General features: G+C 43.7%; 1 protein-coding gene across 1 annotated transcript in view; it reads right to left on the bottom strand.

Moving 5' to 3' along the window:
- Window positions 1–3,827: 3,827 nt before the first annotated feature.
- Window positions 3,828–17,621, bottom strand: part of LOC121576947 (solute carrier family 45 member 3-like) — a 54,692-nt gene continuing 40,898 nt past the window's right edge. The window contains exons 3-6 of the mRNA XM_045223606.1: window positions 14,020–14,853; window positions 9,413–9,678; window positions 5,623–5,823; window positions 3,828–5,590 (exon numbers count right to left, since the gene is read on the bottom strand). Of these exons, the coding sequence (XP_045079541.1) occupies window positions 5,381–5,590; window positions 5,623–5,823; window positions 9,413–9,678; window positions 14,020–14,853 (1,511 nt within the window). The 3' untranslated portion in view covers window positions 3,828–5,380. The remainder of the gene's footprint in view (window positions 5,591–5,622; window positions 5,824–9,412; window positions 9,679–14,019; window positions 14,854–17,621) is intronic.

Raw genomic sequence — 17,621 nt, 5'->3', positions numbered from 1 at the left:
CGTCTGTGGCGCGCTTCCACCGGTCCCCTGAATGTCATCCATTTGGTTGGGAATTCCGATGGATGGCGCTATTTCCAAGGTTTTAACTGTGCTTCATGCGCAACCATCATTGACCATAGTTCAAATAATTTTGACAGACTACAAAGTTGTTCCCAGTGACATACAACATCTCAGACAAGCATTTTACAATGCAATACATTTATTTTGTATAAAAAAATCTATTTGGTGACTGCACAATACCCAATCTGAGGGATCTATAATCAAAATAAAATTATATGATTTTTATGAAGGCTGAAAACACAAAGAACACATTTGGAGCATCAGAGAAAACTGAGGACATAATAGCACATTCATAATCATACAGTCCTTGGCAAATAGGACCAATGTGAATAGATCTCTGATTAAGTCTTATCCACCCCAGCACATTTACAAAACAGCTTTGTCAATCAACCAAAGCCATCTTCTGAAATGTGACCCTCGGTACTTGCTATCATGAGACCCAACTAACCTAAACACTGGGCATTTGGAAACATAATTAAAAGGACCACAACACTGTTGCTAAGTTATGAAATTCATTGGTTACAAACACTACATGACCAAAAGTATGTGGATACCTGCTTGTCGAACATCTCATTCCAAAATCATTGGCATTAATATGGAGATGGTCCCCCCTTGGTGCTATAACAGCCTCCACTCTTCTGGGAAGGCTTTCCACTAGATGTTGGAACGTTGCGGTGGGGACGCTTCCATTCAGCCACAACAGCATTAGTGAGCTCGGGAACTGATGTTGGGTGATTAGGCCTGGCTCGCAGTCGACATTCCAATTCATCCCAAAGGTGTTCGATGGGGTTGAGGTCAGGGCTCTGTGCAGGCTAGTCAAGTTCTTCCACACCGATCTCAACAAACCATTTCTGTATGGACCTTGCTTTGTGTACGGGGGCATTGTCATGCTGAAACAGGAAATGGCCTTCCCCAAACTGTTGCCACAAAGTTGTAAGCACAGAATTGTCTAGAATGTCATTGTATGCTGTAGCGTTAAGATTTCCCTTAACTAGAACTAAGAGGCCTAGCCCAAACCATGAAAAACAGCCCCAGACCATTATTCCTCCACCACCAAACTTTACAGTTGGCACTATGCATTTGGGCAGGTAGCGTTCTCCTGGCATCCGCCAAACCCAGATTAGTCTGTTGGACTGCCAGATGGTGAAGCGTGATTCATCTCCAGAGACTGGAGCATGGTGATCTTAGGCTTGTGTGCGACTGCTCGGCCATGGAAACCCATTTCATGAAGCTCCCGACGAACAGTTCTTGTGCTGACGTTGCTTCCAGAGGCAGTTTGGAACTCGGTAGTGAGTGTTGCAACCGAGGACAGACGATTTTTACGCGCTACGTGTTTCAGCACTAGGCAGCAACTTTCTGTGAGCTTGTGTGGCCTACCACTTCGCAGCTGAGCCTTTGTTGCTCCTAGACGTTTCCACTTCACAATAACAGCACTTATAGTTGACCGGGGCACCTCTAGCAGGGCAGACATTTTAAAATTGACTTGTTGGAAAGGTGGCATCCTATGACGGTGCCACGTTGAAAGTCACTGAGCTCTTCAGTAAGGCCATTCTACTGCCAATGTTTGTCTATGGAGATTGCATGGCTGTGTGCTTAATTTTATTCACCTGTCAGCAACGGGTGTGGCTGAAATAGCCAAATCCACTAATTTGAAAGGGTGTCCAAATACTTTTGTATATATAGTGTATGTCTAACAAATATCAACAAAACTAAATATAGGGGAAACTCAAAACAGAGAAACAATACAGTGGTTATAAATGATCCTGATGCAACAGTATGAACTACTTCCTGTTTACTAATGAATAATGATACAGGAGGTTGTTTACCATACCCTGCAAAGGTATTAGTCATCATCAGGACATCCAGCAAAGTTGCTCCTTTAAAACCAGAACTCATACAGGAAATGGTCAGGATGAAATATTTAAAGCAAAACCATGTGTTTAAATATTATTAATGTACTATTATGCATGGTAAACCAGGAAATCATCAACTTTGTGAGTTGAGTTGGATTTCTGACAAGCAACCTATGATGAACGAGTGGGATGGAAGAATATTCAAATAAATTATATCGCTGAAGTCAAGATGTCTTTATACCACATCTATACAAAATAATAATTTATAATTTTTTCACATAAATATATTTTGCCCTTTACACCTTTGACAGATGCAACAAAAAGAATAAATATTTTAATGCTTATGATTTTTAAAAGAACAATAAATAAATAGTTATGTCCAAAAAATTCTAAATTTTGTAGAGGCACTTGCAAAATGTAGCTATATTCCTAAGTTGCTGGCAGTATGTCCATATGCTCTACAGTAGGTCAGATAAGTATTTACTTGTCTGTGTGCAGGGGGAATTTTCTCAAAGTCATCTGTTATTTTCTAAAAGTGAACCTGTCTGTTTAGTAATTGGTTTTCATTGATGAGTGTCATGGTATTATCTTTCACTAATTGCCAATGAAATATTACAAAAAACAAGTTCATTTTGATCCCATTCTCAAAATGAGAGTATATATCCAATAGGGCCAACTAGCCAATCTCATCATTGCATAAATGGGCTATTACATTATGTTTGGTTATTATACAGCCATCCACATTTCTAATTGAAAGTCACAAAGAGTAGGCAAATCATACACAGAATGGATACAATATAAACATATTGAATGTAACACAAGCGTTTTACTAACAAAACCCCAATTTTGAAGAATAACTGAAGGCCACAATATATTTTGATTACTATTTAAAAATACACTCAGTGGCCAGTGTATTAGGTACACCACCCGTTCACGGAAATGGTTCACTCCTACAGACAGTGAGTCACGTGGCCGTGGCTTGCTATATAAAGCAGGCAGACAGGCATCGAGGCATTCAGTTACTGTTCGATTGAACATTAGAATTGGCAAAACGAGTGACCTAAGCGACTTTGAGCGTGGTATGATCGTTGGTGCCAGGCGCACCGGTTCCAGTATCTCAGAAACGGCCGAGTTTACCGAGAATGGTGCGACAAACAAAAAACATCCAGCGGCAGTCATATGTGCGAAAATAGCTTGTTGATGAGAGGTCGAAGGCAGGCCACAAACAGGCAAATAACGGCACAGTACAACTTGTCAGTCCTTGTCACGGATGGGCTATTGCAGCAGACGACCACACCGGGTTCCACTCCTATCAGCTAAAAAACAAGAAGAAGCGTGCGTCTCCAGTGGGCATGCGACCACCAACACTGGACAATTGAGGAGTGGAAAAACATAGCCTGGTCTGACGAATCCCAGTTCCTGTTGCGTCATGCTGATGGCAGAGTCAGGATTTGGCATAAACACCATGGACCAATCCTGCCTGGTGTCAACGGTACAGGCTGGTGGCCGTGGTGTAATGGTGTGGGGAATGTTTTCCTGGCGCACATTAGGTCCCTTGATACCAATTGAGCAACGTTTCCATGCCCCGAAGAATTCAAGCTGTTCTGGAGGCAAAGGGGGGTCCAAACTGGTACTAAATGGTTGTACCTAATAAACTGGCCACAGTGTACAGCAGCAGATGAGATACAAAGTCTGTAGCCATGTTGCCCTGCTCTCTCTACTGCACTATGAAATTCACACACGTTTGATTTACTATCCTTGTGGGGACCAAACAATTGAATCCCTAAACCTAACCCTAACCTTAACCCTAAACCTAACCCTTACTCCTAACCTTAACCCCTAAGTATACAATAGCCTTTTTCCTTGTGGGGACCGGTGAAATGTCCCCACTTGTCTGAATTTTCCTTGTTTTACTATCCTTGTGAGGACATCTGGTCCCCACAAGGATAGTAAAACCAAAAAAAAACACACACACCTTTTCACAGACCCATGTTGACCTCCAAAAGAGATGTACAATACACAGAGCAAAGTATAAACAATTTGACAGAACACAGAAAACTGTCATCTTGCATACCGAAACTATTTTCAGTAAACCAGTTCACTGTATTGCTGCAGTGTTGCTAGTATGACATTTTGGTCTTTTGCTCATGGGAATATTAATGGAGTTTCCAAAAATAAATGTACCTGGATTTTTTACAGCATTGATTAATTGACCTTATTTACTTTCCTAGAGTGTCATTTCAGGTTGAACGTGATGATAATGCCAGTAGAAATTATGTAATAAATAGCACAATATGGCACTGTCTGACATTTCTAGAAAAGAGGTGAGATATCCTGAGATGACAGACTTCAAACATAAATGCAATGATGCCATTGAGCCACTTCATTCTAACACAACCACAGTTACACAGATGACCTCACCCAAACAGGTTGCATAAGAAATTCCCATAAGAATATAAATATATGTATTCATATACAAAATATATACAGTAAACCTGTTAATTACCAAAAACCATCCAACACTCGGGGCCAGTTACCCTTAACATTCCCAAATTTTCTATTCGCAGTTTCTTGACGAACAAGTCCAATGGTCCCATTTGACTTATCACGTGTGTGATAACATGTATGTTTCGGTAAGCAATGCATAATCATTGTGACTGCAAGCACAACCTGGCTGAGAATAACAAACAGACAGAAATGCCCCTAGAGTAGCAGCATGGAGCTATGTGAGCCCAGATCCTTTCCAAAGCAGGTGATGGGCTCTCCAGATTGGCTATTTATATCTCTTGGCCAGTCTGCATGAGAAGTGGGCAATAATCTCCTGTTGACTTTGACTAAGGGCTGGATTCGATCCGTATCGCAGAAATATCGCTGAATATCCACGTTATAGCTCTATTTAATTTTAAAGGCAATGTTCCCGCGGACTGCATTCACGGTAAAAGCTGCATATGTCGGCTTAATCGGAAATTACCTTTACATTTTAACGCAGATCCTCCGCAATACGGATTGAATCCAGCCCTAACAGCAGATTGTTTTAAAGATATAGCATTGACAAGCTCCACTTCACACATAGATGAGAGTAAAATGGTAATACATCTGTATTCCAGTTGTCTAAGGGCTGATGGAGTCTGATCATGCTGTGAAGCTAGTTGTACCTGAGGAGAAGGAGAAAGGACTTATCTGAGAGGCCATCTATGTGGCTGAGAGGAACAAGGTGAGAGACACTCAAAATACACAGACAGTCTCTCTCTTGTAGACACAGTAACTGGCTGCAGTAAACTCTGGAGGGAACAATTGTCATGGGTATACATTTGTCTTTAATTCTGCCGCACACATACACACAAACGTATAGACGGGCTGCCTCATTGCAATGCATTGGTAATGCCATGGCAACGGTCAGTAACGACACTGGAGTGTTGCAAGCTGGGAGCGGTAGTGCATTCCTTCACTCCTGGTTACTGGTTCTTTCAGCTCTTGAGGTCCTTTTGGTCAAAGATGATGTGGTTGGCCAGATAGATGGCGATGATGCCGAAGATGGCGGAGGAGGCCATATAGGCAGTGACGGACTTTGTGAACTGAACGATCATGCCCATGAAGAGAGTAGGAAAGACCTGAGAGAGGAGGAAGGTGCTATCCAGGATGGCAAAGTCCAACCCTACGCCACGCTTCTCGTAGCCCTCTGGCTCATCCTGCTCGGGGCCCGTGGCACTGTGGGAAGATCCATTCTGTCCGTGGGGAGGGGGTAGTAGTCTGAGCCGTCTTGGCTGAAGAAAGCATGCCCGTTTGTGCCCCCCAGTTTGTGGGCCAGCCCTCCCTCCTCGTCCACGGCTGTCAAATGCGTGATCGAGTCCTGCTTGATCACAATCCCGTTCTTAAGCAAGTTTTTTATTTTATTTTTTGGCATGTAAACCTGAAATGCAATGAGAGATAAGTAAATTCATTATACAGTCGAGGGCTAGGCAGTGTGTGCAAGGGAGTTTGTTTGTGTAGGGCTGGACTGGGTGTGTGTAAGGAGGGAGCGAGAAAAATGATATGACTATGAGCACGATGTGAGCGTTTGTTTGTATTGGAATATAAGTAATATACAGTTGAAGTCGGAAGTTTACATACACTTAGGTTGGAGTCATTAAAACTTGTTTTTCAACCACTCCACAAATTTCTTGTTAACAAACTATAGTTTTGGCAAGTCGGTTACTTGCTTGTCGGTTCTACATTGTGCATGACACAAGTAATTTTTCCAACAATTGTTTACAATTGTTTACAGACAGATTATTTCACTTATAATTCACTGTATCACAATTCCAGTGGGTCAGAAGTTTACATACACTAAGTTGACTGTGCCTTTAAACAGCTTGGAAAATTCCAGAAAATGATGTCATGGCTTTAGAAGCTTCTGATAGGCTGATTGACATCATTTGAGTTAATTGGAGGTTTACCTGTGGATGTATTTCAAGGCCTTCAAACTCAGTGCCTCTTTGCTTGACATCATGGGAAAATCCAAAGAAATTAGCCAAGACCTCAGAAATAAAATTGTAGACCTCCACAAGTCTGGTTCATCCTTGTAAGCAATTTCCAAACGCCTGAAGGTACCACGTTCATCTGTACAAACAACAGTATGCAAGTATAAACACCATGGGACCACGCAGCCGCCATACCGCTCAGGAAGGATACGCGTTCTGTCTCCTAGAGACGAACGTACTTTGGTGCAAAAACTGCAAATCAATCCCAGAACAACAGCAAAGGACCTTGTGAAGATGCTGGAGGAAACAGGTACAAAAGTATTTACAGTGGGGAAAAAAATTATTTAGTCAGCCACCAATTGTGCAAGTTCTCCCACTTAAAAAGATGTGAGAGGCCTGTAATTTTCATCATAGGTACACGTCAACTATGACAGACAAATTGAGAGAAAAAAATCCAGAAAATCACATTGTAGGATTTTTTATGATTTTATTTGCAAATTATGGATGAAAATAAGTATTTGGTCACCTACAAACAAGCAAGATTTCTGGCTCTCACAGACCTGTAACTTCTTCTTTAAGAGGCTCCTCTGTCCTCCACTCGTTACCTGTATTAATGGCACCTGTTTGAACTTGTTATCAGTATAAAAGACACCTGTCCACAACCTCAAACAGTCACACTCCAAACTCCACTATGGCCAAGACCAAAGAGCTGTCAAAGGACACCAGAAACAAAATTGTAGACCTGCACCAGGCTGGGAAGACTGAATCTGCAATAGGTAAGCAGCTTGGTTTGAAGAAATCAACTGTGGGAGCAATTATTAGGAAATGGAAGACATACAAGACCACTGATAATCTCCCTCGACCTGGGGCTCCACGCAAGATCTCACCCCGTGGGGTCAAAATGATCACAAGAACGGTGAGCAAAAATCCCAGAACCACACGGGGGACCTAGTGAATGACCTGCAGGGAGCTGGGACCAAAGTAACAAAGCCTACCATCAGTAACACACTTCGCCGTCAGGGACTCAAATCCTGCAGTGCGAGACATGTCCCCCCTGCTTAAGCCAGTACATGTCCAGGCCCATCTGAAGTTTGCTAGAGTGCATTTGGATGATCCAGAAGAGGATTGGGAGAATGTCATATGGTCAGATGAAACCAAAATATAACTTTTTGGTAAAAACTCAACTCGTCGTGTTTGGAGGACAAAGAATGCTGAGTTGCATCCAAAGAACACCATACCTACTGTGAAGCATGGGGGGTGGAAACATCATGCTTTGGGGCTGTTTTTCTGCAAAGGGACCAGGACGACTGATCCGTGTAAAGGAAAGAATTAATGGGGCCATGTATCGTGAGATTTTGAGTGAAAACCTCCTTCCATCAGCAAGGGCATTGAAGATGAAACGTGGCTGGGTCTTTCAGCATGACAATGATCCCAAACACACCGCCCGGGCAACGAAGGAGTGGCTTCGTAAGAAGCATTTCAAGGTCCTGGAGTGGCCTAGCCAGTCTCCAGATCTCAACCCCATAGAAAATCTTTGGAGGGAGTTGAAAGTCCGTGTTGCCCAGCGACAGCCCCAAAACATCACTGCTCTAGAGGAGATCTGCATGGAGGAATGGGCCAAAATACCAGCAACAGTGTGTGAAAACCTTGTGAAGACTTACAGAAAACGTTTGACCTGTGTCATTGCCAACAAAGGGTATATAACAAAGTATTGAGAAACTTTTGTTATTGACCAAATACTTATTTTCCACCATAATATGCAAATAAATTCATTAAAAATCCTACAATGTGATTTTCTGGAATTTATTTTCTCAATTTGTCTGTCATAGTTGACGTGTACCTATGATGAAAATTACAGGCCTCTCTCATCTTTTTAAGTGGGAGAACTTGCACAATTGGTGGCTGACTAAATACTTTTTTTCCCCACTGTATATCCACAGTAAAACGAGTCCAATATCGACATAACCTGAAAGGCCGCTCAGCAAGGAAGAAGCCACTGCTCCAAAACTGCCATAAAAAAGCCAGACTATGGTTTGCAACTGCACATGGGGACAAAGATCGTACTTTTTGGAGAAATGTCCTCTGGTCTGATGAAACAAAAATAGAACTGTTTGGCCATAATGATCATCGTTATGTTTGGAGGAAAAAGGGGAACGCTTGCAAGCCGAAGAACACCATCCCAACCGTGAAGCACGGGGGTGGCAGCATCATGCTGTGGGGGTGCTTTGCTGCAGGAGGGATTGCTGCATTCACACAATAGATGGCATCATGAGGAAGGAAAATTATGTGGATATATTGAAGCAACATCTCAAGACATCAGTCAGGAAGTTAAAGCTTGGTTGCAAATGGGTCTTCCAAATGGACAATGACCCCAAACATACATCCAAAGTTGTGGCAAAATGGCTTAAGGACAACAAAGTCAAGGTATTGGAGAGGCCATCACAAAGCCCTGACCTCAATCCTATAGAAAATGTGTGGGCAGAACTGAAAAAGCTTGTGCGAGCAAGGCGGCCTACAAACCTGACTCAGTTACACCAGCTCTGTCAGGAGGAATGGGCCAAAATTCACCCAACTTATTGTGGGAAGCTTGTGGAAGGCTACCCGAAACGTTTGACCAAAGTTAAACAATTTAAAGGCAATGCCAAATACTAATTGAGAGTATGTAAACTTCTGACCCACTGGGAATGTGATAAAAGAAATAAAAGCTGAAATAAATCATTCTCTCTACTATTATTCTGACATTTCACATTCTTAAAATAAAGTGGTGATCCTAACTGACCTAAGACAGGGAAGTTTTACTAGGATTAAATGTCAGGAATTGTGAAAAACTGAGTTTAAATGTATTTGGCTAAGGTGTATGTAAACTTCCGACTTCAACTGTACATGGCTGTTTACTCAGCCCTGATACATGGCTGTTGACTCCTATGGTGTCTAAAGGAGTCAACAGAATTGTATCACGGTTCAAATATGATCTCATATGTACACTATGCTCAGTAAGTGCAGGGAGTACTATATGCATGTGTGCCTTTCTGTCTTTACCTCCATTTCCTTGTGGTAGTGGCAGGTGAGGGTGTACGGCAGCGTCTGCAGCGTGGCGTAGGCAAAGCCGGTCAGCGCCGACATCACAGTGACCAGGACCACACTCTTGGACATACAGATGACAAGGGCAGAGATGGTGAAGCTCACCATGCTGCTCATGTAGACCCGGCGCGAGCCAAAATGGCGGACCAGTCGGCTCATGAGCAGGGAGAAGACGGTAGAGGTAGCACACTGCAGGAACAGGCCCAGGCTGCCCATACGGATGCCTGCAAGACAGGGTTGAAGTTCTGGTAACAAATTAAGATACAACATTATGTAATACCACTTATGTCCCTAACATACAGTGGGGAGAACAAGTATTTGATACACTGCCGATTTTGCAGGTTTTCCTACTTACAAAGCATGTAGAGGTCTGTAATTTTTATCATAGGTACACTTCAACTGTGAGAGACGGAATCTAAAACAAAAATCAAGAAAATCACATTGTATGATTTTTAAGTAATTAATTTGCATTTTATTGCATGACATAAGTATTTGATCACCTACCAACCAGTAAGAATTCCGGCTCTCACAGACCTGTTAGTTTTTCTTTAAGAAGCCCTCCTGTTCTCCACTCATTACCTGTATTAACTGCATCTGTTTGAACTCGTTACCTGTATAAAAGACACCTGTCCACACACTCAATCAAACAGACTCCAACCTCTCCACAATGGCCAAGACCAGAGAGCTGTGTAAGGACATCAGGGATAAAATTGTAGACCTGCACAAGGCTGGGATGGGCTACAGGACAATAGCCAAGCAGCTTGGTGTGAAGGCAACAACTGTTGGTGCAATTATTAGAAAATGGAAGAAGTTCAAGATGACGGTCAATCACCCTCGGTCTGGGGCTCCATGCAAGATCTCACCTCGTGGGGCATCAATGATCATGAGGAAGGTGAGGGATCAGCCCAGAACTACACGGCAGGACCTGGTCAATGACCTGAAGAGAGCTGGGGCCACAGTCTCAAAGAAAACCATTAGTAACACACTACGCCATCATGGATTAAAATCCTGCAGCGCACGCAAGGTCCCCCTGCTCAAGCCAGCGCATGTCCAGGCCCGTCTGAAGTTTGCCAATGACCATCTGGATGATCCAGAGGAGGAATGGGAGAAGGTCATGTGGTCTGATGAGAAAGAAATATAGCTTTTTGGTCTAAACTCCACTCGCCGTGTTTGGAGGAAGAAGAAGCATGACAATGACCCAAAACACACGGCCAAGGCAACAAAGGAGTGGCTCAAGAAGAAGCACATTAAGGTCCTGGAGTGGCCTAGCCAGTCTCCAGACCTTAATCCCATAGAAAAGCTGTGGAGGGAGCTGATGGTTCGAGTTGCCAAACTTCAGCCTCAAAACCTTAATGACTTGGAGAAGATCTGCAAAGAGGAGTGGGACAAAATCCCTCCTGAGATGTGTGCAAACCTGGTGGCCAACTACAAGAAACATCTGACCTCTGTGATTGCCAACAAGGGTTTTGCCACCAAGTACTAAGACATGTTTTGCAGAGGGGTCAAATACTTATTTCCCTCATTAAAATGCAAATCAATTTATAACATTTTTGACAAGCGTTTTTCTGGATTTTTTTGTTGTTATTCTGTCTCTCACTGTTCAAATAAACCTACCATTAAAATTATAGACTGATCACTTCTTTGTCAGTGGGCAAACATACAAAATCAGCAGGGGATCCAAATACTTTTTTCCCTCACTGTATGTTGACTAGGATGTTACTTTAGCTAATATGTGGACAACGATGTAGGCTGTGTGCAGCGTTTTTTTGCCTGGTCACTTACAGCTGATGTGTTGTGCATTGAAGTCCACAAACAAAGGGAAAAGGTGAGAGGAGGAGAGTGCATAGATGCGAGAAGGAATACAATGTGGCTGCTATGAAAGGGAACTGTGTTTATGCGTGATCAGGGTTGTATTCATTCCGCCGATTCTGTTGAAAAACGTATCTTAAACGGAAGCAAATGAAATGGGGATAAAAATACCTGAATTTGTCCAATAGAAACTATAGTTTGCAACATTTGGACTAATGATTACAGCCTAAATAAGCTAGATGCAGGCAAGCGTGTGCAAGGCGGTATTGAATGTGTCACTGTTTGTCCATGTGTCACTGTCTGTCACCTTTTCTTGCGACCTGTGTGCACCTACGTTGTAAACTTTCATTCATAGGCTAGGTTATAGCAACCTCATGATGGGTATAGGGAAAGATGGAGTATCATGTAGTAGCCTAAACCTATCGATGTTACATTGAACTGGGCGAATGGAATATGAATGACAGTCATCCAATATGCTGTAATAGAAATAAGGCCATGCTCATAAAAATAAAAATAATGTCCTCCCTCATCATAAACGGCACTGACCGCCACTGTCTGACACTGGCGTTTGCCCCATGCTTAAATTGCGTAGAGAGAAAAGTGCATAAAATGGGAATTAAGTTTAATTTATGCGCTCATAACTCAGGTTTGAATTCCCCCCTAAGTGCATATGACACAAGTTCAGCAACATGGCCACTAATATTACATGGGAAAAGGATGTGGATTGACTAAGCCCACATTACAAACACTGCATGAGATAGTGGATTAGCTTTAACCAGCATTGGAAGTTCAGGGTATACAATCAAATCTGCACTGAGGAAAAGCCACATTGCAGTAAAAAGGGTAATCACAATTATGGGGTGTTGTAATAAATACTGTGTTACAACTTAAATAAATATGACAGGCTTCAGACTTTTGTGCTTGGCCTCTGCCCTGTACCTTAATGAACATGCTCTTTGTGCACTGATTGTTTGACATTAATGCACTGTGAGTGTGACATTCCTCCTGGTCCTGCAGGCATGGGGGGGGCAGGAGTAAGGTGGGGAGGGAGCGAGGGAGGGAGAAGCAGGAAGCCTTGCAGAGCTCCACTACACACAGAGAACAGACCTGGAGGGTTGACATGGGAAACTTCTCAGTGTGGGAGAAGAAGGTGCCTTTCTTTTTGTCTCTCTCATCTCTGTTTCTCTCTCTTTGCCTCTTTAGCTCTTGGTCGGTCTCTCTCATCTCTGTTTCTCTCTCTTTGTCTCTTTAGCTCTTGGTCTGTCTCTCTCATCTCTGTTTTTCTCTCTCTGTCTCTTTAGCTCTTGGTCTGTCTCTCTCATCTCTGTTTTTCTCTCTCTTTGTCTCTTTAGCTCTTGGTCTGTCTCTCTCATCTCTGTTTTTCTCTCTCTTTGTCTCTTGATCTGTCTCTCTCACCTCTGTTTTTCTCTCTCTTTGTCTCTTTAGCTCTTGGTCTGTCTCTCTCATCTCTGTTTTTCTCTCTCTTTGTCTCTTTAGCTCTTGGTCTGTCTCTCTCATCTCTGTTTTTCTCTCTCTTTGTCTCTTTAGCTCTTGGTTTGTCTCTCACCACTGTTTTTCAATCTCTTTGTCTCTTTAGCTCTTGGTCTGTCTCTCTCATCTCTGTTTTTCTCTCTCTGTCTCTTTAGCTCTTGGTCTGTCTCTCTCACCTCTGTTTCTCTCTCTTTGTCTTTAGCTCTTGGTCTGTCTCTCTCACCTCTGTTTTTCTCTCTCTGTCTCTTTAGCTCTTGGTCTGTCTCTCTCACCTCTGTTTCTCTCTCTTTGTCTCTTTAGCTCTTGGTCTGTCTCTCTCACCTCTGTTTTTCTCTCTCTGTCTCTTTAGCTCTTGGTCTGTCTCTCTCACCTCTGTTTCTCTCTCTTTGTCTCTTTAGCTCTTGGTCTGTCTCTCTCACCACTGTTTTTCTCTCTCTTTGTCTCTTTAGCTCTTGGTCTGTCTCTCTCACCACTGTTTTTCTCTCTTTGTCTCTTTAGCTCTTGGTCTGTCTCTCTCACCTCTGTTTTTCTGCTGCGAGTCTGGGATATTATGTTAGTCAGATTCAATGCAGTTTGAAGGTCAAAGACACTGACGGTGTTCTTCTCCTTTTACACTGATCTTCTCCTTCTCATCCAATAAAGCTATGCAATCTTCTAGGGGATTAGGAACCAGACTCTTAATGACTTGCGTATTTAGAGCTAGGACAGAGTGAACTGCACACTTTATTACCAGGTAGAAAGGTACAGTGACTGTAAATTCTAGGTAATATTATGGCAACACCGAAGCTTGCTCCTCTGCCTGACTACCTCCCACCTGTGCCATTGGAATGTGCACGCATCTGGCCCAGCTATGGCGGAGGGAGCCGTCTGGGCCGCCAAAGCAGCTGAGTGGCCAGGTGGTGTTGGTGAAGATGCAGACGTGGGGAGGACTGAGGACAGGACAGGCAGGGTGAACTGGACTGGGGACAGGACAGGCAGGGTGAACTGGACTGGGACTGTCTGCACTCTGAGGCCTCACTAGTAGGGTGGGGGAGGATTCTATCTTTCTCTATACAAAATCACTCTATTGGATGTGGCCGTTTGAGAACTTTGGGTTCTCTGATTGTAAATACATCAAAGATCAAGGATATAATGAAGCAGAGCTTGCCCAGCCAAAGCGTGTATATGATAATATCAAATAGTGTCTATATGAGAGATGAAGAGGCACTCTGCCAAAGTAAGTGATCGATCACACATTATATCCACAGAGAAGAAAGCCAACTCACCGTCGTCGTAGCGCTGCCTGGAGGCGGTCCCCGGTGCGGCACTGGGCACGCCCTCGTACAGCCCCTCCCCCACAAAGTCTGTGTAGAAGAGCATAAAGGACATGACGGCCATCCAGCTGCAGAGCTGGGCCACGCACAGCTGCCTCATCACCCGGGGCACGTGGCAGTAGCTGCGGTAGATGGCCGGCGTCATGGACCAGCACGTCCTCAGCAGGCACAACAGCGGGCCTGACTTCAGAAGCCGTAGCTTGCACTTGAGCAGGTAGCAGCAGGAGCGCGGCACGCCGCAGCGGCCCGCCTCCAGGAGAGGACCTGGCTCCAGGGCCGCCACGCCAGCACACGACGGCTCCTCCGACACCTTCATGGTGATAAGCACGCTGGTCACGAAAATGAGGATGAGCATGAAGAAGAGGCACTCTGCCTGGCCGCCCAGGTAGACGGACAGCAGGCCCCGGCTCCAGTCCAGTGCAGGCAGCAGGTAGCCCACGCAGCCTCCGAGGCTGACCATAAAGGAGAACATGGCGAAGGCCTGGTTGCAGTCCTCCTCGTCGTGGTACAGGTCCGAGAGGAGCGCCTCTAGCGGCGTGAAGCACACCTGGCCACAGAAGTCGAGCAGGCCCACCCCGAGGATGAGGAAGGCCACCTCCAGGGTGCGTCCGCCCCAGGTGAAGTAGGCAGCCAGCAGGTCGGCGTGGGGGATGATGAGGAGGGCTAGGAGGACACCCAGGGACAGCAGCCAGATAAAGGGCCGGCGGCGGCCATAGCTGCTGTTGCAGTGGTCACTGGCTGAGCCAATCACAGGGATGAAGATGAGACCTAACACTGGGCCAATACCTGGGGGAGAGAGAGAGAGAGAGAGCGAGAGAGAGCGAGAGAGAGAGAGAGAGAGAGAGAGAGAGAGAGGGAGAGATAGGAGGGCATCAGTGATGTTGATTCATTGGTTGTCAGTAACAAAGTCAAAGGGTTTTTAGGTTGGTGCGTAAAACCAGTTAGTTTAGTTATCAGTATCAAAGCAATTGTCATAAATACATAAAAGAGTCAAGTAGGTAAAGCTGTTATGATTGAAATTGCCTTCAAGAACAATTGAGTGAGTTACAAGCCAACATGAGTTCTTCCACAATATTTCCCTGTGAACTGGGAAATCTGCAATCCAAAAAATGTCCTGGCTGCATCTGATAGGGCTTGGAGGCAGGATCTCCGGGGGTATGTGGCCCACTGGCCCCATCACTGCTCTATCCATCTCTCTGAGTGCTAGTGAAGGCTGCCTACAGATGGTTCTGTGCCCCAAGCTAACCCACCATCAGCCTCCCTCTCCTCCCCACTGCTGGCTTGGGCTAATTAAAACACCCCATGACAAAGGATGCTTGTGGAGCAACACAACTCACATTCAACTTACATTCCCCACAATGGCCAGATGTATGCCTCTGGTTTCACAATGGGAGCACGCATGGAATGCTTGTTTTGAAAACATGATTAAAAATTCCATAGAGAAGAGAAATATAACATTAACTGGATCCACATGAGGGATGCCACGAGTGTCATTCTGATGAAATATGTGTGTAGACTGGAGTACTGTATGAATAGGTACATTCCATTTTTCCATTCCCAGACAATGACCTTTTATGTAAGGGATAATCAACGATCTATGGAAAATAATGAACGACGTGGAAGGTGTGTTCCACGATGTGCTAGCCAAGTGGAACTAACCTTCCACGGAGTTGGATTATTCCTTTTATACCATTGCTATAATTTAACACATTTGCCGCTAGAAATGTGTTCATTTGAAGGAAGGAATGTGTTAAACATCCATTGAAGTAGCTAGCAAGTTTACTAGATAGCTACAGTAGTTGCCTTGGTAACCAAACTAACAGACTTGCTTGTTTAGCTTACCAAACCATCAGTCCTAGCTTGCTATTGTGAAAATCGAATTCAACAATGCCAATAATGCTTTCAAAAGCAGCTCGAACATGAAAGATTGAACTATACTGTAGCCATTGAATTCTACCATGCTGATATACCGTGCGTTATAGGGAATTATACAACGGGTGGGTCTAATCCTGAATGCTGATTGGTTAAAACCGCATTCAAGCTGGTGTCTATTCCACAAGTTACCACCGGCTAAATCTATGACGTTAAAATGCCTATTTACTCTGTTCCATCTGACTGCACAATCCACTGTCCCATCAGCCCAGCCAGGCAATTTATAAACTTGATCTCCACTTTAAAAAGCATCTAGACAATATCTCACATTTCTTTTAGACTAACATTTAGTCTTCAACAGGGGAGATTTGTATAAACCTTGCTGTCTGTCTCTCCAACATTTGCAACATTGTTTCAATATTCAAATTCTATCTCCAGCTGTTGCATAGAAATTAACGTGTCGGGAGTCGGGATGAGACAGACAACGAGGCAGCTTTTCTCAACCAGTTGAAATCATGAATTAGCATTATTTGTATGGATATATACAAAGAAAAATCAATAGAAAACTGGTCAAAAGAAACGAAGTGCAGCTAGTTTGCAGTCTTTCCAGCTTCAGTTTGAAGTGATTGTTAGCTGTGTTGTTGGCTAGCTCCTTTGAACAACAATGTCCTGACGAGAGAGCACATTTTCTATGCCAGGTGAAATCGCTCATTGTTATTGATGTACCAAATAATAATAACAAATAAAACAGCTTAAACAAATGCAAATACAGCTACTTTGTTGTTATTCTGACGTGACTGTAAGTTAGCCGTAGTTGGCTAGCTAGCAAGTAAGGGATAAGAACGTTGCCAGCCAGTATGGCAATAGAACATTTAGAATGAACGACTGGGTTGCGTCCATAGATGCTGAACAAAAATACTTAACGACTGGGTCGCGTCTCTGGCAACCTAACCGATAGAACGAACGACCAGCCGGCTTGGGTAGCAACCCTAGATTTGTGTCGGGACTATATCTTGTGGAAGGATGAAATAGTATGAATACATTTATCAAAATAATGTTTTTAATGAAAATATGTAAATCATTATTTGAATATGTTGGTAACCCCTTGTATAAAAGTGATAATGCCCCTTGAAGCCGGTGTTTGGAGGATATATTGGCATGGTTTGCTAACAACATCCGTGCCAATATATCCTCCAAACACCGGCTTCTCTGGCATTATCACTTAAATAATGCACTCTCTAGAATGCCAATCAGAAACGAGTATTCAACAATGCCATGGTATAAGTATGGGATTAATCGACCTGGATGGATATCTGACAACATGCTGTTGAAACTGTTACACAATTAAATGAAAGAAACCATATACTATTTTATTGGGATTCAGTCGTTCTCAGGAAAACATTTATTCGATTTCTTGAGGTAAAAAAGACACCGTTGTGTAGACTAGAGAGGAAGGGGCACACTGTGTGCGTCAGACGGACGGACAGACAGAGTGAATCACTACAGTCAAACCCTCAGTCACATATTTGCCTGGCTGCCACAGCAGCTGTGGAGGCCCATCATAACAATCCAGTGTGTACAGCCTGATGGTACAGCTTGAACTCTCACTCACACACAGCCCTACACCGGTTAATATAAGCTCTCCTTACCTCACCACACACCACATACAATACCAGGCAGTG

Source organism: Coregonus clupeaformis, chromosome 11 (genome assembly GCF_020615455.1).
Source record: "Coregonus clupeaformis isolate EN_2021a chromosome 11, ASM2061545v1, whole genome shotgun sequence".
In the NCBI taxonomy this organism is placed as follows: Eukaryota; Metazoa; Chordata; class Actinopteri; order Salmoniformes; family Salmonidae; genus Coregonus; species Coregonus clupeaformis.
The sequence above is the reverse complement of the archived record's forward strand: the minus strand, read 5'-3'. Positions and strand labels throughout refer to the sequence as shown.